At 43.0% G+C, this 24,994-nt stretch overlaps 1 protein-coding gene across 5 annotated transcripts in view; it reads left to right on the forward strand.

Moving 5' to 3' along the window:
• Ak5 (adenylate kinase 5) overlaps positions 1-24,994 on the forward strand; it is a 235,026-nt gene that overhangs the window by 203,114 nt on the left and 6,918 nt on the right. Inside the window, exons 11-14 of one of the 5 annotated variants that reach the window (XM_077791236.1) lie at positions 2,977-3,140; positions 5,586-5,702; positions 16,639-16,834; positions 22,268-22,272. In XM_077791236.1, coding sequence (XP_077647362.1) covers positions 2,977-3,140; positions 5,586-5,702; positions 16,639-16,834; positions 22,268-22,272 — 482 coding nt within the window. The remainder of the gene's footprint in view (positions 1-2,976; positions 3,141-5,585; positions 5,703-16,638; positions 16,835-22,267; positions 22,273-24,994) is intronic. The other 4 variants (XM_026409988.2, XM_077791239.1, XM_077791237.1 and 1 more) reach the window with 4 other exon arrangements.

The raw sequence follows: 24,994 nt of genomic DNA on the forward strand, positions 1-24,994 counted from the left end.
ATTTCAGTTGTGATTTTGCATTTTTATTAATGTTAAATATTCCCCTTAAATAGGAAAAAAAAACCTGCAATTCATCAGACATTTATGAAGCACCTGCCATGTGCAAAGTACTGAACTGGGTCCTGAAGGTGCCCAGAGAAGTCTCTGGGACAGAGGGTCTGGTGAGGGACCCAGGCACCTTGGAAAATAGGCAGAAGCACTAGATGCCATTGGCATCCTGCCCAACAGAGCTGAGGGTGGGAGATGGTTCCTGAAAGAGGGGAAATACCCAAGCTGGACCTAAGGATGAGAAGAGTCTGCAAAGTTAGAAAAAAAGCATGAATGGGGAAAGGAGATGCAGTGTGTAGCTGAACACACATGCCATGGGTATATATGTGGACTACAGAGTGGAATATTATTTAGCCTAAAGAAACAGAGAAATCCTACCACTTGGCAACAGACAACATGGGTGAGCTTAAAGGACATATGCTAAGTGAAAGGAGCCAGGCACAGAGAGACAAATACTGAATGATCACATTTATATGTGAAACCTAAAAAAGTCAAATGCACAGAAATAGAGAACAGAACGATGGTTGCTGGGGGCTGAGGGTGGGGGAAGTGGAGAGAGATTGATCCAAAGGGTGATCAACTTTCAGTTATAAGGAAAATAAGTTGTAGAGACCCAGTGTACAGCACAGTAACTATATTTAACAACAGGGTATTGTATACTTGAAACTAGCCAAGAAAATAGAGGTTACGTGTCTTCACTTGAAAAAAGAAATGATAGCTATGGAGGCGATAGAGGCGTTAATAACATCACTGCAGTTATTTCACTATTTAGCATGTTTCAGATCATCACACTGCATAGCTTAATTTATACAGTTTTGCCAATTTAACCTTAATAAAGCTTGGGAATAAAAAAAGAGGAAGAAGGGGGGCATTTCAAGCCCAGGACCAGGGAGAACCAGTTTGGTGACTGGGAAAAGTTATGTCTTCTTAGAGGAATTGTGGTTAGACATGATGATGTTGGGCGAGGCAAGAAATAGGGAAAGATTTAACATTTCAAAAAACGAAAGAGATTACTATCCTGATTTGATCACTACACATTGTATATATGTATCAAATTATCACACTGTATCCCATAAAGGTGTACAAATATTATATCTCAGTTTTAAAAAGAAATGAATTAAGGAAAAGATGAGAAGTCGAGTGGGACTTGATTCTGGAGAGTGGAAGTGCTCCTACAAATAGCTTGGATTTTATTGTGTGGGGCATGGGGAGCTACTGAGTGCTATGGAGCTGGAAAATGACATTCTTTTCAGGTAAATCATCCTATGAGCAAGTCTGTTAGACCCCAGAGCCTAAACCATTCCCACATGCAGAGGTGGAACAATTGCCATTTGCCAATCAGAGAGCATGAGGACCCAAACTGTGACTGGTGAATCTGGCCACAGAGAGGAAGAGAGAAGGGAACACCTCTGAGGCTTACTAGCTATGCAACCCAGAGCATGGAAGTACCTTCTTTGTGCCTTCACTTTCCATCTGGGCATAATAACAGTGTCTGCCTCTGAAGCCTATTTTAAATTAATGCATATAAAGTGCTTGGAACAGTGACTGGTACAGTAAGCATTTGGGAAAGGTTAGGTATGATTATTTTCGGATGTAAAATTCCACAATTTAGCAACTAATAGCACTTGGCAGGGCAGGAAAAGAAGTCAAATATCTAGTGTTCATCAAAGAAATATGGAAGGCACTCAGAATTAATAATAATAGCCGGGTGCAGCAGCACTTGCCTGTAATCCCAGTGGCTCAGGAGGCTGAGGCAGGAGGATCATGAATTCAAAGCCAGCTTCAGCAAAAGCAAGGCCCTAAGCAACTCAGTGAGACCCTGTCTCTAAATAAAATACAAAGGAGGGCTGGGGGGGACTGGGGTTGTGGCTCAGTGGCAGAGCGCTCGGCTAGCATGCACGAGGTACTGGGTTCAATCCTCAGCATCACATAAATGTAAAATAAAGATACTGTGTCCACCTAGAGCTAAAAAATGAACATTTTTTTAAAATAAATAATTTAATAAAGGTATTGTGTCCAACTATGACTAAAATAAATAAATATGTTTTTAAAAAATAATAGGGCTGGGGATGTGGCTCGGTGGTCAAGTGCCCCTGAGTTCAATCCCCCGTACCAAAAAAAAAAAAGAAATATATATATATATATAAAGTAGAGAAAAATTATGTTGAGGAATACCTATAGTCTTCAAAATTGTCAAGGAGTCCCAGAGGAACTGCTCCTTACTAAAGGAGACCAGAAGGACATGACAGCAGAAGACAGTGTTTGGCTCTGAACTCAGTCTGTTGGCTTCAAGGGACATTGAGTCCGTAGGACAATTTGAAACTCAAACAAGGTCTGAAGTTATGTGAGAAGATACGCTTGTTCCTTGCTTTTAGGAAATGATGCTCAAACGTACCTGTCGGATCCACAACAATGTTTCAGAATGTTCTTTGTTCCTCGATTATGAATCTGTAAGGTTATGATTGTTTGCAAATAAAAATAATTTATTCTCAAAATCAACAGCTGGTATTCCCTAAGTACTCACTAAGTATCAGGTCTGTGGCCAGTACTTTGCACCTGAGCAGGTTCAATTCCCCAGGAAACCTCTCATACTCCCGTCTATACCAGTAGAGTCCTGGTATAGGACTCTGTGCCCCTGCAGCAGCTGAAGCCTCTGCCTCACACACTTGCAACTGCTGTAGCCACTGCTTGTGGCTTGTCACTAGTACCTGCCCCCTCTACAGACCAGGAGCTCTTTAAGACTGAGGACTGTACTATACTCTCCATTTGTATCCCTGGCGCCCAGCACAGCTCCTCTCATCCCAAGTCCTCAGCACAGACTTGGTGAGTGAAATGCTGAGGCTGGCTCACCCTGGTGGCTGTCACAGACACCAGGGAGGCACCAGACTTGGGATGCATATCTGACCTATAACTTTTTTTTTTTTCAAGGTGGCCCTGGCTCTGGCAAAGGCACACAGTGTGAAAAACTGGTGGAAAAATACGGATTCACACACCTCTCAACTGGTGAGCTCCTGCGTAAAGAACTGGCATCAACATCTGAAAGAAGCAAATTGATCAGAGACATCATGGAACGTGGCGACCTGGTGCCCTCGGTAAGCAACGTCAGGAAACTTCTGCCTTCCTTGGTGGCAGAGGTGCTGGGACCTGTTGTGAGGAGTCTGAGCTGCCACAACAAAGAAACCCAGAGGGACAGACAGCAGCTGTTTTCTCTCTCTAACAATCCAGAGGCAGGCTGGTCTATGCAGACAATCCACTTGCCTCTCTGTGTTTGCTTCACCAGCCCCCACATTGTTACCCTGCCTCATACTTTCCCCCAAATCCAGGCCCCACTTAAGAGTTAAAAATCTTCACAACAGCGGTAAATGTGGTTGTGTTCAGAGTAGAATTAAAAACCTCCCCCAAGACAGAAAATAACCTTTTGGTCTAGTTCTAGCGAGTGTCATAGCATTATCTTAACATTTGGTGTCTTCCTTGTGGAATTTAAGTAAAAATGTCCCTTCTTTCTATCTTTTTTTTTTTTCTTTTTGAATTACTATTCACCTCTGAGAAGCCAGATGCCATGGCAAAAAAAGAAAAAAAAAAATCCACTCTTGCATACTATGTTCCTTGCTGGACTCTGTACTTTGGGCTTGTACAATGCAGTCCCTGTTGTATAAAGTTTGCCATGTCCTCCTCCATCAGCTGCAACCACTCACTCTTTCCCCTCCATCGATTCTTTTCTACAGAAACCAAAGTGATTTTTTTTAAAAACGTTTATCAAATTGGCTGTTCCTTTCCTCAGAACCTTCAAACCCAGGGTCCTGCCCATAGCTCTGGCCTCCAGCTATGCTCTGCCGCAGTCTGGTTGGGCACAATTCAGGAGCCACTTTTCAAAAGAAACGAACTTTATTTTTAGAACCACACACGCCAAACAAAAACAGCTCCTCAGGGAAAAACCCTCAGAGCCCAACTGCCACCACTGGCTTCGCACAAGCCTCTCTCACCCCAAGACAAGCCTCACCACCTCCCAATATCCTCCTGCTCTTGAGGCCGATTGGCTGGGTCGCATGGGCGGAGCCAAAGAAGTCCCCCAATGAGCAGCTCCGTGATCTGAAAGGGCAGGGAAACAGCCCAATGAACATCACGGCAGAGGAGCCAATCAGCTAGATGTTGCTGGGGCCGCTGTGAGCCAATCATCAGCCGGCAGCTGGAAGTTTGCTGGCAGCTAGAAGTTTGCTGGGGCCCCTTTGGCTGTGGCTCTCAACAATGCTCCACTGTTATGGCCCACCCCCACCTTACCTGCTGCCACCAGGCCCTGGCCTCCAAGTTGTTCCGCCCATAGCTCAGGCTATTCTTGCCTCAGGGTCTTTGCACCGGTCTTCCCTCAACCCCAAGGGCTCCTCCTTTATATATTCACATAGTTTGCTCTTTTAATTCACCCAGATCTCTGCAAATGTCACAACTGATCAAAGAGGCCTTCCCTGACCATCCCATCTAAAATAGCATCTCCAGCTTGCTATTCTCTTTGCCCTAATTTGTGCCTGGAAGTTATCTTTAGCTCACTATCCTCTATTTATTGTCTGTATTCCCCATTAGACTATAAACTTCATGAGGAGTTAGTTATTCATAATTATCTGGGGAGCATTCTGCCCACACTTAGATGCCTACATTCCCCATGCCCTGCCAAAGGCCAGGCAGCAGGGAATGCCTCTGCCTCCTCAGGAGGCAACTGAGTGAGGTTTTTCCTGTACTTTTCTCCCAAACTCCTCCCTTATGGCCCATAAGCACTAATTAGATACAGATTTTGAATGGAGAAAATGATATCGCTGGAAAATGCTAGTCACATCTACGGAAAGTCTTTTCAAGTTGGTGCATGTCAAGTTGTATAAAATATGTACTGGAAAAAATGAACTGTGAGCCAGGTGTGGCAGAGCATGCCTGTAATCCCAGCAGCTTGGGAGGTTGAGACAGGAGGATCACGAGTTCGAAGCCAGCTTCAACAAAAAGCGAGGCGCTAAACAACTCCGTGAGACCCTGTCTCTAAATAAAATACAAAAAATAGGGCTGGGGGATGTGGCTCAGTGGTCGAGTGCCCCTGAGTTCAATCCCTTGTACCTCCCCCCCAAAAAATTAACAGTGAAATATATTTTATTCCATATTTGGTCTAGTTTTAAATTACCATGATGCCTAATGTGTAGAGTGCTGCCATTTGAAGTAGGGCTACTATAGTTCATGTAATCTAAGATATCATTGTTTTAAGACCCCCTAGTTGAATATAAAAAGTAAGAATGCACTGATAAGAAAAAGAAGGGAGGAAAAAAAAAAAGCTAACAATTACGCTATGACCCAGCACACTGATTTTAAGATACCTACCCATTTAATAGACATTAAAATATGTGTAGGGGGAGTGAGACTAGGAATTCATAAAATATGGGATGTTGCTGTCTGCAGTTGATCTTGTCTGAACCTTCCTCCCTCCTTCCGTGGGATGACTGGAGGAGACTCTGGGAATTCTCAGGCTGTTCATCTCGGGTCTGACCACTGTCCCCTTGCTCCAGGGCATCGTTCTGGAACTCCTAAAGGAGGCTATGGTGGCCAGCCTCAGCAACACCAAGGGCTTCTTGATTGACGGCTACCCTCGGGAAGTGAAGCAAGGGCAAGAGTTCGGACGCAGGGTGAGCTGTGGTGATGGGGATCATTCTAGAAGAAAAACAGGGGACATCATCATTAAGGTTGGGGGGTAAATTCAAAGTCTGTTCCTTTCCCAATGATGTGAATCAACCTTTCCATTATGAATGGCAAAAACTCAACACAAACTGGCCCCCCAAAAAAGAAAGTGGTGGAGGGCGTAGGGAGGGGGTCTACTGACTTAAATAACTAAAATGCCCAGTAGCCGTTCAGACTTGGCTGGATCTGGGTATTCAGATTTCAATGATCTTTCTCTCTCTCTCTTTCCCTCTCTCTCAGATTTTTTTTCCATTTGTGTTGGCCTCATTTTCTTCCTGTTCTAGTCTCATATCCTACCCTCTAAGCAACTTCACACAAAAGTGTTTCTGTTTCCCAGAGGTTCCAGTAAAAGTTGTTATCCTGGATTTAGATGGATCCGAGAGCCGTTTACTGTGGCCAAGGGAAAGGTGAGGGAAGGCACTGATCCATCCTGGAGGACCACAGCCAGGAGGGGATGGGACAGCACACCTGAGCGACATAGACTGAGCAAAAGAAAAGCAAATTACCACAGGAAAAGTAGGGGTACCCTTACACAAGAAGACAGGGGAATGGATGCCAGTCAGGCAGAATCAAAAATACACACAGCTCCATCTCCCATCATCCAAGTTCCCCTACTCCTGTCCTCTCCTACTAAAGATGGTGGGTCAGGGACACTCCCATAGGAATGGCAAATACCACCCCAGCTGGCAGGCATTGGACCGACTCTGAGCTGGGTCCTGTGCTACACTGCTTTGCCGGTAACTTTACAAAGTCCAGGCAAGAAGGGTACAATTGTCCCAGTTAGAACCTACAAGAAATTCATATTTAAATTTATTTATTTACTTATTTACCACTGGGGATTGAACCCAGGGGCACTTTGCCACTGAACTACATCCCAGCAGTTTTTATTTTATTTTTTTTTTTATTTTGAGACAGAGTCTCACTAAGTTGCTGAAGGTGGCCGCAAACTTTTAAGCCTCCTGCCTTAGTGCTGGGATTACAGGCTTGTGCCAGCAAAAATCCATCCCTACATAATTATCTCCTTAGAAGAGTTTTACAATATTTTCAAATGCATTCTTTCATTTGATGATTTTTAGAAATAACCTTTTTAGATATATCGGGTTATTGTCCTATTATTAAAGGTAATGAATTAAGCCCAGAGAAGTTTAATGACTTGTCCATGATCACACAGCAGATGACAACTTTCTAGTAAATGACAACTGCTGATAGGAAAGATTTGGAGAGAACCCACCTGTAACCCCCTCTAACACTGCAGCATTGATTAAGGCGATTTGTGCTTACGTGTCTCCTGGGATTTATTTTGAGCTCTCTCTGACCCTATTTTATGTAGCTTCCCTACATGGTATCTCAACTATCCACCTTTCCCCTGAATTTCCTACTTGCAACCAGAATCAAAGAAAATTCTTCAGGTCCAGCTGGTGAGGGCAGGCATAGGTTGGGGAGGGCCGGGAAAGTAGTTTTGTGTAGTGGAACCTTATGACTAGATAGATTCTGGGCAGTCCTTAGTGGGGGACCCTCATGCAGCCGAATTCTAATGAGCTTCTTTTCACAAAATAAACCACTTCAGAAGTGCAACTCTCAATATACATCGACTAGTTTTTGACAAAATGGAATTGGGAGAATTGTTCTGCTTTTTTATAATTATGGCAAAATTTTCATCACAAAATTTTACCATCTTAGCCATTTTAAAGTATATCATTCACTGGAACCAACTACATTCCTAGTGTTGTTCATCACCTCCAGAACTCTTTCATCCTGCTAAACTGAAACTCTATACTCATTAAACAGAGTTTCCCCCTTCCCTCTCCCATCCCACCCCCACAACTCCTGGAAACCACCATTCTACTTCCTGTCTATAAATTTGACTACTCTAGCTTCCCCCTATAAGTAGAAGTAGTAGATTTATCCCCTTGTGACTGGTTTGTTTCACTTAGCAACATGTCCTCAAGGTTCATTGTTCTTGGAGTACATGTTAGGCCCTCCTTCCTTTTCCAGATTGAATAACGTCCCATTGGCCATAGTAAATGGTTCTGTGATAGGCTCACGACCTAATCCAGGATAATGAAGCTCAGCTCTGGGACTTTTGCTGGACCTGTTGGGAACAGAAATACTTTATTGTGAGGTCTCTTGGATGGTAGAATATAAGACTAGAATAGGAAGAAAATGAGGCCAACATGAATGGAAAAAAAGCTAAAGGAGGGAGAGAGTAAGACCATCATTGGACAAATCTGAGTACCCAGATCCAACCAAGTCTGAACCACCTACCAGTGAATATACCACATTCTGTTTGTTTGTCATCCTTCTGTGGAGATTTGGGTGGCTTCCAACTTTTGGCTAATGTAATTAATGATGCTTTGACTATGTGTGCACAAATATTTGTCCAGGTTCCAACTTTCATTTCTTTTGTGTATTCCCACAAGTGGAATTGATTGATCATATGGTAATTTTATTTTTAATTTTTGAAGAACTGCCACACTATCTGTGTATAGACATATTGCCAGCCAAGGTGGCTGCATCACTTTACATAATGAAAAATATTAATTTCTCCTCTCCTCACCCACACTTGTTATTTTCTGGGGGGTTTTGTTCGTTTGTTTGTTTTGATGGTAGCCATCTTGTCCATTATGGATATGAGATGGTATCTCATTGAGGTTTTGATTTGCATTTCCCTGGTGATTGGTGATATTGAGCATCTTTTTGTGTGCTTTTTGGCCATTTGCATATCTTCTTTGGAGAACAATCCTTTACCCATTTTTGAATCAGGTTGTTTGCCTTTATTGTTATGTTATAGAGTTTTTTTGTTTTGTTCTGTTCTGTTTTTGTTTTTGTTTTGATAGCAGGGATTGAACCCAGGGGTGCTTAACCACTGAGCCACATTTTTAATTTTTTTTTTTTTTTAATTTTGAGACAGGGTCTCACTAAGTTGCTGAGGCTGACCTTGAACCTGTGATCCTCCTTTTCTCATCCTCCTGCGTCTCTGGGATTCCAGGTGTACACCACCATGCCCAGCTGTTATAGGATTTATTGATATAGTCTAGATATTAACTCTTTATCAGATTTAAGACTTTGCACATATTTTCCCCAGTTTCACTCTTTTGATTGTGCCCTTTTGCATAGAAGTTTTCAATTTTGAAGTAGTCTAACTTACCTATTTTTACTTTTCTTGCCTGTTAGTCAGCTTTCCATTGCTGTTACAAAATACCTGAGAAAGTCAACCTAAAGGCAGGCTGTGAACAATTGAATGAAGAACAGGGGTATTTTTCCTATACCACTTTAGAAGCAGGGCCTGTGTAAGGCTTGGGGTTTGAGGAGTCTCCAGAAGCAAGGACAATGTGGTCCAGTAGTCAAGGGATTGACAATGTGGAAACACATGCCAGAGAAGATGCCTTCCGACTGCTGCAGGGTCCAGGCTTTAGGGTGGATAATACCCTTCCAGGGGATTTCACATTTATCTTCTCTGTGAACTTAAGGTCAGAGGAGTCTGAGAGAGCCCCGGGAAGCCAGGACAGGTCATGCACTTGCTTTGAAATGCTGGGAAATAGAAGTCTTTGCAAATTGCTCTCAGAGGTTGTAGACTATTTGTTTGGAACCCTCAAACTGTTAAGGATAAAATACATAGTCAGTCTCTCCCCTCCTTCAGCTACTGGGTGCAAACAACACAAAATTATCATCCTGTCCTTCCTTTGAAGCTTTTAAAACTAGATCCAGAGGCAAATCCCAGAATTTAGGCCCACGGTCTTGTAAATCATTCTGAGCAGTAACAGCACTGTTGGGATCCATGTAAGGTTACATCTTTGAAGCACATCACTCATAAGGTCTGGACTCAGAAAATAGGGAATTTTACCTCTGCCAAATATTAGTATGACCCGGGCAAGTCACTCAACTTCCTATTCAGCCAAGAATCATCCAGTTTAGGATCACTCATTTTTTTAACCACACTTCATACAAACCTGTAAAACCTCTACTTCATCACCTCTCCTTCTATGGCTTACAGCCCAATGAAGTGTTCAGGGCTCTTTGTCACCAGTTGTTCTGCTCCCAGCCTTTGACTATATAGAAATTGAGATCATCCATGCAATCTTTTCTAAAGTAAAGCGAAACCCTCCTCCCACTGGGGCCCCAATCAAACAGATTTCAGGATGTGGGAGAAAAGAAACCTAACTAAAGGTGAGAGAGTCACCAGCCTGAGACTAGACCGTTTCAACCAATGCAAAACTTCATGATATCATTTCCAAAAAACACAGAAGCATCCCGTTTCACTACTGAACTACAAAGACAGTCTTTTACTGCTGGGAGGAGCTTACAAAGATCAAGAGTGACACTGGTTAGTCCCCAGGTACAATGACTTTAGAAGATTATATCAGTTCAGCAGGACATAAGAGAACATGGCTCTCCGCAGTTGGGTGGTGCGCAGGTGCTTTAATCCTGACCAGAAAAACAAAGAACCTACAAACAGAAGGAGCTCCTGTTGACACTTTTGTGTCCTGCAGGGGCCCATCGTTTGGACAGCCTCCTCCAAATTACAGGCAAGAAATTAATTTGCAATTTGGCAATGATAAATAGAGACAATTGATTTTCTCCAAAGTTGCAGAGTAATCAGCTTGGCAGAGAGCAGAGCGAGGGTTTCTTGACCATGCATCTGGTCTACAACTGCATTTGAAGCCCAATCAGGTCTGTAAGTGGTTTCAAACAGACGACAGAAGCAGCCTCACCAGCCTTTCTGCAGTCACAGAGATTGATGCAAACCATTTGTATTCTGAGAAAATCCAGCTCAGTTAGTTAGACTGACATATTTGCATAGCTATAGCGGAGATGCAAGGTCCTTTGAGGACTTAGCTAACTGTATATGACATTGTGAAAGATAAAACAAACTGAAGTCTGTGAGTGCTTCCTCTATTACCTTCCTATCTTCTATCCCTGAGGCTGCCACACACACACACACACACACACACACACACACACACACACACTCCAGGCTCCTTTTCCCCCACTGAATCAACAGTCTGTGCCTTCACTTTCCAGTATGATATGCTGGGGAAGCATGTGAGAGAAGGGACAGAAGGGATGTGAAGGCAGAGCTGGGCTTTGATCACCATCCCAGTGAGAACCTGCTTACAGTGGCTTTGGTCTAACAGGCCTGTACTCAGAGCCTGGCTTGGCAACTCACTGAGCCACAGGCAAGCCACTTAACTTTGCAGAGCTCCATTTCCTCTTCTATGAAGTAGGATGAAAATAAATGTAGGTTGAAAATCAATCCATCAGTGAGTATTGGAAAGATGGGGATGGAGTCCTTGAAAAGTGCCTTTTTCCATTTATAAACCTGACCATGATATTCAATTAATTGTTAAAATTAAATAATATTTTTTCCAGCTATAGAAATAAAAATAATATGGCTGGGTGTGGTGGTGCATACCTGTAATCCCAGAAACTTGGCAGGTGAAAGCAGGAGGAACACAAGTTTGAAGCCAGCTTCAGCAACTTAGCAAGACCCTGTTTCAAAATAAAAAATAGAAATAGAAAGGGCTTTGGATGTAGCTCAGTGGTAAAGCAACCCAACTTCAATCCTTAGTAAAACTTTCTTAATCATATAAAAATCATGTTTTGTGCATATATAAATATGACACAGGGAATTTCACCTTTATGCACAAGTAAAAAGAACCAATCTTTATATATATATGTGTGTGTGTGTGTGTGTGTGTGTGTGTGTGTGTATGCAAAAGGAAGTCTAGTAGAGAAAGGAGAGTGGGGGAAGGGAGGAACGACCAGAAGGAAAGGGGGGATCATGAGCTGAAATTGAATTCCATGTGTGTATGAATTTGTTGGGAGGAACCCAACTACTGTATGTAACTATAGAGCTCTAATGAAAAATAATAAAAATAAAAAATCATATGAATATGAAACAATATGCAAAACTATAAAACAAATAATAATTAACATTTTGATGTATGTTCTTCCAGTCTTTGTTCTGCCATTGTTATATAGTTAAAATCATACAAAATATTAGAAAAATAGCCATTATTTTTTGAGCACTTACAACATACTGAACCAAATCCTTTATATATACCATTTGATTAATCCTTAATGATCCTATTCAGTAGGTGTCATTACCCCCATTTTATAGATTATCATCTCTAAGAAGGCTGTGCACTTAGTCTGGCTGCCTGGAGGGAAACTGAAACACTTTCCTGTTGTAACTCCATCCCCTGCTAACAACAGCCAAGCTGAACACATAGGTATTGAAAGTAAAAGGCGGAGGCCTGCTCTGGGTTCTTCTCTCCCAGGAGACTGAGCTACAATTCTGTCTTTAGCTGGAACATGAACATGATATTCCTGGGTGTGTGAATGATGGCATTACTGTCCCTCTGCCTGACTAATCCTCACTCCCATTGTACTTCATGGGCAGAAACATGAGTTTTGTTCACATATGTAATCTAAGCTGTAGTCTCTTAACAGAAACTTTGAGTCTAGCCAAGAGACTGTGTAGTTGCTTGGGTCCAGTTGCTTGTGATTGTGGGGAGCCTTGAGAGCCACTTTGGATTTTCTACTTGAGATTCTCCCACTCTTCTGACTTCTGTTCACTGCAGAATATTTGTCTGTGTGATGGTGGTGTGGGGGGGCAGAAGAGATGGTGGCAATGGAAGGGAGTGTCTTCAGACATATAGGAATGACCCAGAGACTCCTTCCTCGGGGGAGTTCCCCAAGGGGCTGTACCTCTGAGTGGGAGTCACAGAAATGGGTTTGGTGGCTTTGTTGTCAGTCATTGTGGGGATGTAAGTAAGCATGCGGGAGCCTGCACCTCAGGCTAAACGCCAAAGTGGGGCTTCTGACTCTGTATAAACCCAAATATGACCAATGGGATTTTACAGCTCAAAGGATATATATTGCAAAGGCCTACATCAAATAATGATAGCCTCCAATTATGTAGTGTTTTTGACATAGTCAGGCACTTTACATGCATGAACTCGTTTACCCTCACTATACTCCTAAGAGGCAGAAACTAGTGTTAAATTCATTGGGGATGTAGCTCAGTTGGTAGAGGGCTTGCCTCGAATGTACAAAGCCTCTGGGTTCAATCCCCAGCACCACACACACACACACACACACAAACAAATAATAATAATAATAGGTAAATCTAACTGTATGTTAATTGTACCTCAATAAAATTGACACAAAACCTGTTTAAAAAAAAAAAATGAAGAAACCGTTTGGGTAAGAGAGCTGTTCTTCTCCACAGAAGAGAGTTCCTAGATGCATGGAGAGTTCCTGCCCATTGGTAAACATGGCCTAACCTGTGTTCCCACTCCACTGGAGGAAAACTGAGGTGGGGGTCAGAGGAGAGCCAGGCAAACATTCCTCCCTCCACTTGCTCGGATTACCAAGGCCAAACCATTGTTCCAATCCCACTGAGGAGTACAAGGAGAATCTGATTCCAATTGAATCTCAAAAGGCAATGAGAGCCAGATTCTGAAAAATAGGCAACACCAATGCATGCCAAGTCCCCACTTCCTTTCCCTCCATCCCATCTTCCTCTCCTGCCTCTGTGTGCCCACTGAGCATCTTGCCTGAGCCCTATTCTGACAGCCCTGGCTCTTCACAAGGGTGAAGTTATCAGGCTTTTGAGTTAAATGCAGGTGGCTCAGGCCTGTCATTAACTAGTTCTTACTGACATTAAGCAAATTAACTCTTTGGAGCTCCCATTTCCACAACCTTAAAGTGGAGATAGTAATACCTCCCAGCAGGGGTGCTAATGGGTCTAGAGATGGTTGTCTCTAAAGCCCTTAGCTGAGTCCATTCAGCTGCTGAAATATTGCTAGAGGATCCCAATAGCCTTCTGTTCCAGAACACCAGATCCCAGTCAATGAGAATCAGCCCCAAGGCACCAAAGAGGCAGAGAGATCCAGGACGACACAGACTACAATTTCCTAGGGACTTACTGCAAAAGTATGGTCCCAAGTAAAAGCAAGACCAGGTGGATCCCTATGATTTGGGTCAGGAAGACAGGGCCTATAAAGTGGCTGCATCCAAACCAGAATGTACCTGGCTTATCTTCAGCTAATATGAAAGAAAAAGGCCAGGGTCTGGTTGTAGGCGCTGCATACCTCTTCAGTGGTTTTGTTTATTTGTAGAATGCTGGGAGACTACATAAGGAAAAGTGACCAGGGTGACTCAGAGGCCATCATGGGAGTTATGACTCAAAGTAGCTGCAATCAGTTCAAGCTGAATCCTTACACCTTTGAAGGACATTTGGGCTCCAGTGGAGGGTCCCTGATACCAAAGGCAATGAAGAATCCAAAGATGTGGTGACAGAATTCCAGGGAAGCAGGCAGGGTGATGGTACCCGGGCCTTTGTACAGACCAGGGCAGAGTTCTCTGTTCTCTTGCCCACTTGATATTAGTAGTAAAACACGGTGTGGTGGACAAAAGGCATAACTAGCAGCCAGAGAACGACTCCAATGGACTTTGTAAAGTTATATATTAAAAGCATTTTGAAAAAACAAAACATTTCAAAGATTTTAGTAATAAAAATAAAATGTGGTGCGGGTCCCTTTCAAATGGAATGTGATGGCTTGACCGCTTTGTGCAGAAGAAGAGAGCACTGATGACAGGACAGAGAGGTCAAGCCCCATAGTTTGAGCCCAAGGAAATGGCTGGGTAGGGCAGCTTCTCAAACTCTCGGGTTGTGAAGCATCACCGACGGGTCTTGGTCAGGCGCTGTGCCTGAGACTGCTTCTCACAAGCTCCCTAATTATATGCTGATGATCCACCCACCACACTTAAGAATCAAAGCAGCCTCTTTGCCCAGCACTATTTTAGTCCAGAGGGTCATTTAATGCCAGCTCCCACGTAGATACACATAATCTCTCTTTGTGCCTGAATGATTCCGGAATTGTCTTTCCAGCCCCCAAGAATGCCCTGAAAGGGACCCCGCACAGGAACTGCTTCAGGGAGACCTCTGTGACTGAACTGTGGACTGCCTCCCACACTCGCCCTCTGCTGGTGAACAGGGATCATTTTCTCCCAAACTCTCACCCAGCCTTTCTTGCTGTTCAAATGCTCATTTTCCCCTTCCAATACTACAGACAGAAAAACTTGACATGCTCCAGAGGCTTGTTTCATTCTTGTACATTTTGGAGAATTTCTCCACTCTGCTCCTTAAAGGACCTTCCATCCCTCGGGGGCGGGGGTAGATAAAACATTTGGTGGCAGCTCATGTTTCTCTGTGTGTCCTAAAAGTCTTCCCCTACCCCAGCTTTCTTCCTGCCCCACCCCAGGTACTTTCTACAGGGAAGTGACAAGCCTTCATTCACTCACAGCCTGGGCATGGCCAAGTCAGGGGAGCAATGGCTTCTTTAGATCCATTGAGGTTGGGGTGAGTTGTGGAGGCACATATGGTATAATCCAGAGACCCCAGAAACAGATCCGTTAAGAGAATAGGGAGCTGGGCATGGTGACACATGCCTGTAATTCAGAGACCTGGGAGGTTAAGGGAGAAGTATGGAAAATTCAAGGCCAGCCTGGGCAACTTAGCAAGACCCTGTCTCAAAGTATAAAGGACCAGGGATGTAGCTCAGTGGTAGAGCACCCCTGAGTTCAATCCTCAGTGCAAAAGAAAGACACACAGAGAGAGATGGGGAAATGGAGAAGTTCAGGTTACAGATTCTATTATCATTAGTCATTCATTAAAACATAATCGCCTTTTATGTGCAAGAATTTGGACAGAAAACAGGTTTCCTAGCCCCTACCCACTAAGATCAGAACTCACTAATGGAAATAAGCATAATAGCTAAGCTTCGTGCTTACTATTTGCTATATGCCAAGCAGCGTACTTATATTGCCTTCATTCTCTTTAATCTTCGCAACAATCTCATGACCACCCTTATTGTACAAATGAGAAATTCAAGATGCAAAGACATTAGGTGACACTTTAGTGAATTATAAAGTCCAGTGGTTTAAAAGAACAGCTAGTTATTATTGCTCATGGCTCTGATGTTTGATGGGCTCAGCTGGCAAGTTCTCATGTGGGGTCCCTAACATCACAGCAGTCAGGTAGTGGCCAAGGCTGGGTGGGCATGTCTGGGGCTGAGGATGGGACTGGGGGTTAGCTGGCATCTCTGCCCATGTGGCCTCTCCACATGGCTAGCTTGGACCTCACCACTTGGCAGTGACAAGGTAGATAGACACTTAGATGGTTGCTGACTAGACAGACAGAAATCACAAAATTCCTTAGGACCTATATGATAGTGTGTGGCATTGTACCATTATATTCTGTTGGCCAAAACAGTTATAAGTCAGCTCAGATTCAAGGGGTAGAGGAATAGGCTTTACATATCAATAAAGGAATAGCTAACAAGTAAAGCAAGATAAGGAATTAATCAAGTCCATCTTGGAGACAAATCACCGTACCAGGCTTTGGCCCTAAACAGCTTGACTCCAATCTTTGCATGCTCAGCCATTATGCTCCCTTCACCCCCACACAGTATCTACTGGTGGCTGGAAGAAGTTGTAATGGTGGTATGGAGAAGGGGAGTGATTAGTGCTGCCTCAGTAGGTCAGGGAAGGTTCCCCATAGGAGCAAATATCACACCCCACCCCACCGCTTCAGTGTGAAGGCAGACTGTCTGCACTGGAGAGCATACTATCCCGGCATTGTGTACCATGATCTTAAAGCTGAGGACAAGAAACAGCTCTTAGACAGCATACAGAAAGGGACTGACCCGGAAATGAGGAGCCCTGAAGTCTAATCCCTGCTGTGCCTTGATATCATTCTGGGCTCTTGAGAGGACCCAGAACACCAAGAAATGAAAGAGATGGGGGCCCCAAGCCTCTCAGGACATCAGCAGAGTGGAACTTCTGACGATCTGTGCTCTGCTCCATCCACCTCAGATCAGAGACCCACACTTGGTGATCTGCATGGACTGCTCGGCAGACACCATGACCAACCGTCTGCTCCAAAGGAGCCAGAGCAGCCCGCGCATGGACGACGCCTCCAAGACCATCGCCAAGCGTCTGGAAACCTACTACAGAGCATCCATTCCTGTGATCGCCTACTATGAGACAAAAACACAGCTACGGAAGGTGAGTCATTTCATGCCCTCCTGTGACCCCCAACATGAGCCATTTGTCCCTTTTCAAGAAAAAAAATCTGGGAAAGATGGTTATGGGATCTGGAACTGCATGCAACTACAGAATTGGGCCAAGATATGAGCTCCTGACTTTTCTTCACCATTGTCTCAATCAAAAACAGTTATCTATTATATAGACTAACAAAACTTGGTCACATATGTTTCACAGATGGCATTATACTTGCTGAAAACTGCCTTTTCCAAGAGAGAATGGGTGGGACATAAAGTTTCTGCCATGGACTCTGGATGACCTTGGCTAAATAGGATGATCTGAAAGGTCTCCTCTAGATCCAAGATGTGGTGCCTTCAAGTTCTAGAGTTTACATAGTTCATGATTGGCACTTGGCTCCTTTGCCTCGATTTCTTGCAATAATTAATGTTCTGGGGAGAAGCAGCATATGGGGCCAGGGAAGCAGGTAATAGGTGAAAGAGGGGAGATGTTGTGGGGAGGTGGCAGTTTCAACTTAATGTTCATGAGTTGTTACCCAAGCTCAGGCACCATCATTAATACAGGTATTTGGTAAACTGCTTGGTCCCTTTGCTTCACTCATTCCATGGCTGGGTGTGAGGTGCCCATGTTCCACACATTGCTCTAGTTGTTTAGACGCAGTTCTTGCCTACATAGCTTAAGGGGTTAGTGGGGAGATCGACACACCTGGGATCGCAGGATAGGTTCAAAGCAAGCACAGAATGCCTCTTCTCTAGTCTGAGGAAAGGTATCCAGGAAGGCCGCCTGAGAAGTACCAGGCAGAGTGTCCACCCAGTGCCGTGTGGGGAACAGGGCACTCCATGCAGAGGGCACCCTGAGTGAAAAGGTCAAGAGGGACACATCACTCCACTTGACCGTGAAACACACCAGGAAAACAGGGACAAAGATGGGTGTGGAGAGGAAAGCAAGAACTAGATCAAGAGGAACCTTACATAGGAGCCACTAATTGCCCTTTGGGTGATGGGAACTACCAGAGGGGGCAGATGGAATCAGGGCTCCAATCTAAAAGCTCACCCTATTGCCTTGGGAAGAAAGGATACAAGAAGGTAAGGCTAGGATGCCCCCCAGGAAGCTGTGGCAGGTGTCAGGAACAAAATCCCACCCACCAGGTGAGAGAGTGGGGCTCTGCCTCTTGCTAATCATAGGACTTAGAGGCACCAAACAATAAACATTCAGACTTGTCTCAGAGATGACACTGTCAATTCCTTGGGAAAAACCACTGGGAATGAATTCATATCTTCTAAACCTGCAGTGATCCACTCTCCAGAATACTAAGAAGCCCTGGATATACCGAAAGGTGCCTCTTAATATAGCTCAGGATATCAAATGCTTCCTGGAATGCTTCATGTAACCTCTTATTGCCACATAAAGTGAAGACTAAAATCTTCAAAAACAAACAAAAAGTGCATCATATAAGAGCGCAGTCTTAAAAATTCAGGGTTGAAAAGGCCTGTCCAGATAGGTCTTCTAGTAATTTTGTGCAGCCTGGAACACACACAGAATTTTCCAGGTAGAAAGGAAATTTCATACTCTTTCAAAGATGCATAAAGATGAGAACATCTCTAAGGAATTCAGGGTTTAAACTAATCTCAGAGTCAGAAAATCCCTTTTCTCTCTCTTAAATTGTTTAAATCTGACTTCTGGAATTCACCTTGGAATTTCTTAAATTCTGAGTTTCTAATGGGAAAGGAAAATTCCAGTCCCCTTCAGATCATCTCTTCAGCTTCCCCTACATTTTGGAGATGCTGGCAGCTGGGTCTGTAGTGAGGTAACATTTATGAGCCCTCTGCAAATATGTAAAACAGACTCCAGCCCTTGAGCCTCCTGGGGGACTGCCGGAAAAAGCTGCTCTGTCCCTCTGCCTGAGCGTGCGGCTGTCTGCCACCCATGCAGATAAAGCCAGAACTTCTTACACACTCGGGGATAGGAGTATGTGGCACAGGTATACCCCAGGTTTCTGTTTTCTGCCTCTCTCATAAAGGAAAGCCTTGCTTCCCCTCTGGAAAAGAGGACTTTCTCCATCTTATCCCTTCCTCCATGCACTTCAGGCAGATGCCATCAACCAGTGGTGGCAGAATCTGGACTCAGCAGCACAGAGCAACCCAGTGGACTAGAGTCACCCACAGGAGGAAGCTTTCTTTCACTGTGACTGAGAGAATTCATTATTGAATAAATAACTGAGGTGTAGCATTTTGGGTGAAAAGCACCAGTGCTAGCCAAACACTCCCTGGTGGAGACATCAAAAAGCCCCTGACCCAGTTTGGGAACTTTGGTGAGTCATTTCATTCTTTAGCCTCTCAGTTTCTCTTCTTAAAATAAAGTGGGTGGACAGAATGTACTCTCCTGGAATTCTCCAAGTCTGTCACTCTACAATTCTTGGAGAAAAAAAAATTTTTTTTTAAATCTAATTACAAAAGTAATTAATGCTTTTTCTAGTAGAAAACAGCTGGGTACAGTAGTGCACCTATAGTCCCAGCAATGCAGGAGGCTGAGGCAGGAGGATTGCAAACTCTCAGTAAGTCTGAGTAACTTAGTAAGACCCTGTCTCAAAATAATTTCTTTCTTTCTTTCTTTCTTTTTTTCTTTCGGTACCAGTGATTGAACCCAGGGGCATTTAACCACTGAACCACATCCCCAGTTCTTTTTTTTGAGACAGGGTCTCACTAAGTTGCTTAGAGTCTTGCTAAATTGCCGAGACCAGCTTTGAACTTGCAATCCTCTTGCCTGGAATTACAGGTGCACACCACCACGCCCAGATTGCTGTGAGTTTTTAAAGCATGATTGTGACTATAGAGAATATCAATCTGGACTCCTTGTGGGTAACAGAAACCCAACCCAGCTGGTCTGACCTGAAATGCAAGGAATGCCACCAAATGCCGAAAGCAGGCCCTAGAGCGGAGGGGCCAGGCTTTAGCAAGCTCCCAGCTGAAGCCCTCTACTTCTCAAACATTTCTTTCCCTTCTTCTTTAGAATATGGTCACCTAACCATTTCCACATTCCCATGCTACCCTGACAATCTCTGATTCCCAGTTCCAAATCCCCAAGGGAAATTTTCTGATGGGCTTTGCTCTACTTAGGACCGAACTGATCCTATTAGGTAGGGACAAGCAGGTTGTCACAGGGGCTTTTCCAAGCTCCTGTGGGTGGGGACAAGGAATTCCCAGAAAAGGAGGGCTTGTGAGCTGAGAGAAACCACAGAGATCTCTGTACCCGAGAGGTACAGAATTGCATAAATTGGTATTTACAGCCTCCCTTTTTTCTTAGCACAAAAGTAAGCAACTACACATTGTTTAAGAAAGAAACTAGGGTTGGGGATGTGGCTCAAGCGGTGGTGCGCTTGCCTGGCATGCGTGCGGCCCGGGTTCGATCCTCAGCACCACATACAAACAAAGATGTTGTGTCCACCGAAAACTAAAAAAAATAAATATTAAAAAATTCTCTCTCACTCTCTCTCTCTGTCTCTCACTCTCTCTTAAAAAAAAAGACCTATCATAGCAAAAGAAATATTAAAAAAAGAAACTAAAATATTTGAGCATAAAGATAAAAATTAAAATTATCCAGAATTCTTCCACCCAAAGATAATCATTGATGAACATCATGATATAATTTCTTATGCTTGTTTTTCTCCATTTTTACATGTGATTTGCACGTGGCATAATTAGCCTAGACACACCTCAGGCCATAGATAAAGAGGGCCTGATAACAGGTGAGATCTTACCTTGGGTTACCTCTTACTTTTAATCATTTGAGAAAATAAAAAGAGAACAGTCATTCATTAAATGTGGGGTTTACAGATAGAGAAAATCAAGTTCCTTTGGCAACTCTGCCTCTGTAAAGGAGAGAATAAGCTTTTGTTGAGCTGCTCTTTGGCTGCCATGTCCCCCTTCACAAACAGTGTGGCCAAGTTTAGTCTCCTGACACTGCAGTGCTCAGTGTTGTTTTGGGTTATTCATCTAGTGTAAAGCACTTGGATTTGCACACATGAGACCCTGGGTTCAATCCTCAATACCAAAAAAATAACAATTAAATTTTTTTTAAAAGTAATTATTTTTCTACCAAAAGATAGTAAACATTGCTCCCTTGTTTTCAGGTATTCAGTGTTATAGAGTTTGAAAAGGCAGAGACAAATTTGGAAGTAAACTTGTTCAACTTTTTTTCAAAATTTTAAACATTTTCTTCATGTCATGCAGGAATTGTGTCCAGATATAAGTCTGTTTTTGTTGATTTTTAATAGCACTGATGACACTTTTTGTAACTCCAAAAAGATTTCTCTAATTAGCTCTGTTTTGTTATTATTGTTGTACTTGTTTCTGTTGTTGATGATAGTTTTGGTTTTGGTTTTGTATTACCCAGGAATCAACCCCAGCACCTTGTTCATGCAAGCCAAATATTCTACCACTGAATACACCCAGCCCTATTTTGAGTACTTTTATGTACCACTGCTCCTTATTTTTCCTCAGGAACACACCATTCATAGATCTCCATTATTTGCCTTCCGTAAAAGCACAGTTCAATAGAAATATAATGTGAGTCATTTGAAATTTTCTACTAGCCACAGTAAACAGTAAACAAAACAACAGACTTTATCAGCTTTGAAATCTGGTGTGTATTTAACATTTACAGCACATCTCAGTTCCGAAAAGCCACATTTCAAGTACTCATGAGTTACACGTGGCAAGTAACTTCTATATCAGAGAGTATAATTCTACATTTAGACCTACACTGCTATTATTTTACCATCTGCTTTCTAGGAAAAATCTCACATTTGTCTTCAACATTTTTTAAAAATATTTTTTAATTGTTGATGGACCTTTATTTTAATCATTTATTTATATGCAGTGCTGAGAATTGAACCCAGTGCTGAGAATTGAACTCTGCTACTTTGGAGTTCTCGCAGGGATTTCCTGGGGAGTTCGCGTTGGTTGGTGAAGTTCGGGTGGAGGGAGTTCCGGTTGGTGTGGTGCCGGAGAGGAACCGAGTGGGTGGCGTCCGGGAGAGTTTCCGGGGAGTGTGGTGGAGTGCTGTTGGAGTTCAGGCAATAACGTTTCCTGTTTGAACATACAAGTGCTTTGTGGCGGCTGGATGATTTGTGCCCAGCCAGACTGCGGCAATCCTTCAGGTTTTAGATGGCCCCCCCTCTCCCTTGTCAGTTGTTCTTTTGGTAATTACAGTCTTAAATTGGATACAGAAAAAAGATGTACTGTTTGGGCGAAAGGAAACTCTCCCCTTCAAAAGTCAGTTTACTTGGCAGAAGGACAGATGCTTGTTGTTCTGGACGTTTACGGAGTCAGAAGCAGATCATGCCTATGCAAGGAAGGCCCTAGGTTGGATCCTCAGAACCAAAAGGAGAGAAATTGGGAAAGAGATCATGGGGTCTAGTTCCATTGGCAATAGGTAACAGTCCAAGTTTTCAAAACTCTTATAACTGTTGACCTTTTTCTGGATTTTCACTGGTGTTTTAGTAGGAAGCTGGCAGAGGCTGTGTCAGGGGATGCTTGAAGGCCCCCACACGGGTGTGGGTAGGGACATTTCCCTAGAGAGTCTCTGAAGATCAGAGGTTAGAGAGGAGAGCATTAACAGGTGACTCAGTGGTCCTACTTGTGTTTAAACTGTCAAGTGTTCACATTAGTGACGGGGATTAGATTTATTTCAGATTTTTTTTTTTCAGATTACTAAAGTAATAAGTGCTTCCTATAAGTGAAACGTACACAGGTACGTGTGTGTGAGCACGTACCCATTGCACAAGATTCCTTTCAACTCTACTCCCCTCATATAACCAACGTGAACAGTTCACCGTGCATCTTCCTACCTTCCTCACCATCTCCTCTTCCCTTCCATGTCCCACCCCACCTTGCACACGCACCCATTCTCTTTCTCTCTTTGACATCAATCTACTATGTGCACCCACATATCCCGATGGTAAGGGATTCTAATTTCATGAAAACATTTCCATCCCATACACATTTCTCTAAACATCTCTAGGTCGATACATATCACGATGATGTTTCTTTTTGAAGAGTTTTATAATATGGCATAACATAGATATTCTATGGTTTTTCAACTATTACTAACAACGATGCAGTGAACAAACATCCTTCATTTGACTTTTTTTCTTTTCATAGGAAAGACTGCTGAGTCATTTTAAAGAGATTAAAAAAGAAATTCATTTCTACTTTCTTTTCTTTCTATATTTCCCTAAGAAGAGTGCTTTGAAATATAAAAAGGCTTTGGTACTTCCCAGTTTCTTGATGTTTGGCCTCTTTTATCAATGTCCCACCTCAGCCAATTTACTTACCAGTTTAGGAGTCTGAAGGCATCTGAGATTTTTTTTTTAGAATTTTTTAATATTTATTTTTCAGTTTTGGGTGGACACAACATCTTCAACATCTTTTTTTAAATTTTTATGTGGTGCTGAGGATCGAACCCAGTGCCCCTCGCATGCCAGGCAAGCATGTTACCGCTTGAGCCACATCCCCAGCCCTGCATCTGAGTTTTTAATCTGGATCTGCTCTGGTTGAAACTAGCAGCCCAGATTTGAACACTGTGCATGCGCACACCACTTATCCAGTAAAGAGAACTGTGTGTTAGGAGACTGACTTAGAGGAGCCCTGATATTCTGTTCCCTCACTTGACTTGACAAGTTAAGTATAAATCTTCACCCTGTTTCTGGGAGACTTAAGGTTAACTCCTTCTTCATGACCCTGCTTAGCCTTTTCTCTGCCCCCTCCTGTCCTGCTCTTCAGATCTTCCCTAGACTCCTGCAAAGACCTTTGGGTTCTGTGCAAAGTTCACTGCACCCTGGGGGTCCTGTTGACCTGAGTTGTGTTGCTGAGTGCTATAGCCTCCCAGAAGAGCTTGCAGAAGAGAATCCCAGCCTTTGTGCTAATTTGAACACGTTCTCGACTTTGTTCCTCTGATGTCACTTTAATCATATGGTGGGTTTTGCCTTCGCCTGTCTCCAGGTAGCCCCTTCACTTGAACTCAGAACCTCTCCAGGAGCTACTGTCCTGGCTCTACCAGCAGAAAGTGAGCACAGTCAGCATACATTTATTGGGCATATCTCCTGGCTAAGGCTTGCTGGGAACTCAAAGAGGAAAAAGCATGTGAAACTCTGTATCCGCAGCAAGTTGAAAGTGAGATAATAGAGTTTACACAATGCTTTAGGTCTTGGGGGACATAGAGCTTGGGCCTAGGGAGGTAGGAAAAGGCTTTAGAATTTGGAATCTGAAGGGTGAATAGAAGTTCCTGGCAGATGGAGAAGAGGACACAAAGGCACTAACGTGAGAAACAGCCTGGTAACGCTGGCACAGGATACAGTGCCAAATAGATGAATTAAAAGTAGTGGCAGATTAGATGAAAATGCAAGGTCAAAGCCAGACTGAGAAGAACTTTGAATCCACTCATTCCTCTTTCATCCAATAAATTTGCTAGACCAGCACTGCTTGTAGAAATATAAAATTGGTCACATATGTAATTTAATTTTTTTCTAGTACAAGTCAAAGGCCATATAACATTTTGGTCAACAATATAATGCATGTTCAACAATGATCAGATAATCCCAGCTACTCTGGATGGCAATGCAAGGCCAGCCTGGGCAACTTAGCAAGACCCTGTCTCAAAATAAAAAGTAAAAATAAGAGGCTTGGGTGGCTGGGGCTATGGTTCAATGGTAGAATGCTTGCCTAACATGTATGAGGCACTGGGTTCTATTCTCAGCACCACATAAAAAATAAATAATAAAATAAAGGTATTGTGTTCATCTACAACTAAAACAAATTTTTTAAATAAAAAGTAAACAAAAGGGTTGGGGAAGTAGCTCAGAAGTAGAGTCTGCTTAGCATGCTTAAGACCCGGGGTTCAATCCCCACTATCCAAAAAGAAAAAAAAAAAAGACTATATGGCCTAGGGACATTGCAACCATATTAGTTTATATAAATATAATCTATGATATTTGCAAAATATCCCTGATGACATATCTCAGAATGTTGTTGAAACATTGCAGTGTAGTCACATAAACAAAAAATAAGAAGTAACAGATGAAATTAATTTATATATTTATTTAATTCCATATTTTATTTTTATTTATATATTTTATTATCATTTCAACATGTAATCAATATAAAAATTA

Source organism: Urocitellus parryii, chromosome 11 (genome assembly GCF_045843805.1).
Source record: "Urocitellus parryii isolate mUroPar1 chromosome 11, mUroPar1.hap1, whole genome shotgun sequence".
In the NCBI taxonomy this organism is placed as follows: domain Eukaryota; kingdom Metazoa; phylum Chordata; class Mammalia; order Rodentia; family Sciuridae; genus Urocitellus; species Urocitellus parryii.